The sequence below is a fragment of the Eurytemora carolleeae genome, unplaced genomic scaffold, assembly GCF_000591075.1.
Source record: "Eurytemora carolleeae unplaced genomic scaffold, Eaff_2.0 scaffold463, whole genome shotgun sequence".
Classification (NCBI taxonomy): Eukaryota; Metazoa; Arthropoda; class Copepoda; order Calanoida; family Temoridae; genus Eurytemora; species Eurytemora carolleeae.
Window position 1 is genome coordinate 25,388 of NW_019396366.1, and position 3,339 is coordinate 28,726.

At 34.4% G+C, this 3,339-nt stretch overlaps 1 protein-coding gene across 1 annotated transcript; it reads left to right on the plus strand.

Moving 5' to 3' along the window:
- Positions 1-1,237: 1,237 nt before the first annotated feature.
- Positions 1,238-1,998, plus strand: LOC111701803 (enhancer of split mbeta protein). Its single transcript, XM_023473232.1, has one exon. The coding sequence runs from the start codon at positions 1,300-1,302 to the stop codon at positions 1,891-1,893; it is 594 nt and encodes a 197-aa protein (XP_023329000.1). The 5' UTR covers positions 1,238-1,299; the 3' UTR covers positions 1,894-1,998.
- The last annotated feature ends 1,341 nt before the right edge of the window (positions 1,999-3,339 follow it).

The following is a 3,339-nucleotide window of genomic DNA, read 5'->3' on the forward strand; positions in this document are numbered from 1 at the left end:
ATTCTCAAAGGTGTGAGATAATGACAAGGGTTTGAGATATTTACAAGTTTTTGAGATATTGACAAGGTTTTGAGATAAGGTTTTGAGATATTGACAAAGGTTTGAGAAATTGACAATGTTAAAAAAAATGTTTTGAGATTTTGACAATGTTAAAAAAATATGGCAAGATTTGACAAAACAATGAATGATTTAAGAGACAAACGGGAAAAAGATTAAATATAAAGCAATTACCCATGGTGTACGGAAGAAGATTGAAAGAAGAACCTCATGAACCTGGATAAAAGAAAGAAGTAAATGTTTACAGTGTGGAATGCAAATTGGTCTCTGGGTCCCTGAGAAGTCTGAGCAGGTGTTGAGATAATGTACAATAAAAACTGTTTATTCTTTTTCACAATTCATGTATTCTCATGAACTACGCTATTAAACAATTCATGTATTCTCATGAACTACGCTATTAAACAATTCATGTATTCTCATGAACTACGCTATAAAACAATCATCTCATGTTTGATTTATAATGTTTTAGTTTTAATCTCTATTTCAAGTCTTAGGATCTGATATGTGCATTTTAGTATGCAATCTGAAAGTAATGGTGTTTAATGATATCTTTTTATGTATTGCATTAGATATACTTTACGTGTTAATTCTAATAAAAGGTTTCAAATTCCCTTCAACTTTATTGTAAATGCATTTTAACCATAAACTAGACAAATTATGGACAAAATCTTTGATAAAAATAAAGTAAGTAGAAAGAATAGGAAACATTAAGATCAAGTTCTACTTGTACCTAGAGCAAAACATATTGAACCTGGATATTCATCCTTCGAGTAGACTCTGTATTTTCTTAGCAAAGCTAAATAAAGCAGCTTTAAAAACATTCTTTAGTTCGCAGTACAGCTCAGAGCTGTGTCGGTATCCATGTATAACCTAGAGCATTGATATTCAACCGTTGTGTAGATGCTAGATTTCCGTTAAGATGGAGGAGAATTGGTTTCGATCTTGTGCTGCATCTATAGTGGTTAGATCTGGGCTTGAATTCTTGATAAAGGTTTTGATTAAAGATAAGGAACCTGACTATTTGCTGCCACTACGCCGAGTTTATCTATTTAATATCAAGAGACGATAAGAGGCCCGGGCCGTAGTCCCTTCCCACGGTAGAATCTTGTACTGTCCCGGTCCACAGTAGAACCCTGAACCGGTCCGCCGTCCTGCTTATTTAAGATTGGACGGATACCATTCGGAATCAGTCGCTTATTAGACATTCAACAGAGAACAGCTCTGGTATCACATTTATTAAACATGGCACCCGTCATTAAAACCGAACATAACTTTGAAGAAGAACCAATGTCCAGGACGGATCAGTACAGGAAGGTGATGAAACCTCTCCTAGAGAGAAAGAGAAGAGCACGGATTAATGCATGTCTTGATGAACTCAAGGATCTCATGGTGTTCGCTCTGCAGACAGAGGGAGAAAGCATCTCCAAGCTGGAGAAAGCTGACGTGTTGGAGTTGACTGTGAGACACTTGAGGAAGCTGAAGAGACAGCAGATGTTGGCCTTGAACCCTGGACTTGATCTGGATAGATTCCATGCAGGATATACTGCCTGTGCTACTGAAGTAAGCAAATGTCTTGCTTCTACCGGAGTAGATATTACAGTTGGATCTCGTCTTATGTCTCATCTTGGTCATAAACTAAACACAATAGAAACCTCAAGAGTTTCTCCTTTGAGAGTAAGAGTTCCATCCTCTCCCTCATCAGACTGTGGATACTCTTCAGGAAGAGATTCATCTCCTTCTCCGAGCAGTATTATTTCTCCTGTTTCCGGACTTTTACAGATCAGTCCTTCCATCAAACCTGAACCTCAGCTCAGCCCTGTCTGGAGACCATTCTAAACCTTAATTAGAAGTTTCATTTTTCCAACCTTCCCCATCTGTGATAGTTTATCAACATAAAGTACAAGAATATATAAAAATAAATATAACTTTATTGATCTCAAACAACTTTGTTAATTATTTACTGAAAGATAGTTTAAATCGTAGGAATAAGAAAATTAGAAGCGAAAATAGAAAAAATTTAGAAAAAGAATAGAATAGTATTAAAAAGTTAGATGTTAGATAGAAAAAGAAAATTTAGAAAAAGAATAAAATAGTATTAAAAAGTTAGATGTTAGATAGAAAGAGAAAATTTAGAAAAAAAATAGAATAGTATTAAAAAGTTAGATGTTAGATAGATAGAGAAAATATATATTAGATTGGATAATTATTTAACTGACATGAATTCAAATTATTTGCGTGTAATAAGTACACCTAAAACCATTATAAATGATAAAAGATGAAAGATTTTTGGAAACTTAGCACAGGAAACATCTAGAAAAAGCTGACAGCAAAACAAGGAAATATTTAAAAGAAAGAACTTTTCCATTTTCCATTGTTTAAAGCCGGTAAGAGAAACATTGCAAATTGGTCTGAACATTAGGTTGGGTTATTTGACCTTTGAGCCTTAATCCGACATTTTAAACTACATACCGCCAGTTCAAGTCCTGACTCACCTATTCAAATCCTAATGAATCTTTAATTTTGAACCGGTTATTCAAGACTTGAACCGGCGCTTGGTAGTTCAACGAACTAGCTCAAGTTTATTTAATTCGATCCCTGTACTGTTAAAAAAAAACCTATAATTTAGTTTTCAATATCGAACTAAACGATATAATTTGGAAATATTTGTCCTAATTATCAATATAAAGGGATATGAAAATTTGTGAAATCTATATATATACTTTGTTTGTCTGCATCTGTCTGTTTGTATCCGATAAACGTCGAAACGGCTGAGCCGATCGGGTCCAAATGTATTTTGTGGGACCTCACGTGACCCCAGGGAAGGTTTATTGATGATCAAATTTTCAAAAATTTGCCTCCATCAAAATTCGATTTTTGAAAATTTAAAAAATCCACGAAATTTTATTTTATAAAATACGCGAAATTTTTTAAATGAACCTTTGCTTACAGTGTATTCACAGTTTTTTAATAAACTGCAAGATATTTCAGAATAGACTACTTAATGAGATTTTGAAACACGGGCGTTGGATTTTTTGTATTTGTTTGTCAGTGGAGTTCAGTCCAAATGTCGTATTCCTCATTATTTCAAGATCCATCGTAAATTCTACCTTTCAGAGCTAAACTACATTCTTGTTATTTCATCTTGTTCCTTGTGAAATATTTACTAAATGGTCATCTGGAGAAGAGAATCCTGGGAACCGTCCTTTGCTCATCTCTACATCCTGCTCCCGGAGCTAAACCATTATATCCGTCCTGGACCAACATCTGTCACCGTCTCTCATG

Bases quoted from the DNA above. Each gene is read 5' to 3' on its own strand.
- LOC111701803 (XM_023473232.1), top strand. From the start codon at position 1,300: ATGGCACCCGTCATTAAAACCGAACATAACTTTGAAGAAGAACCAATG.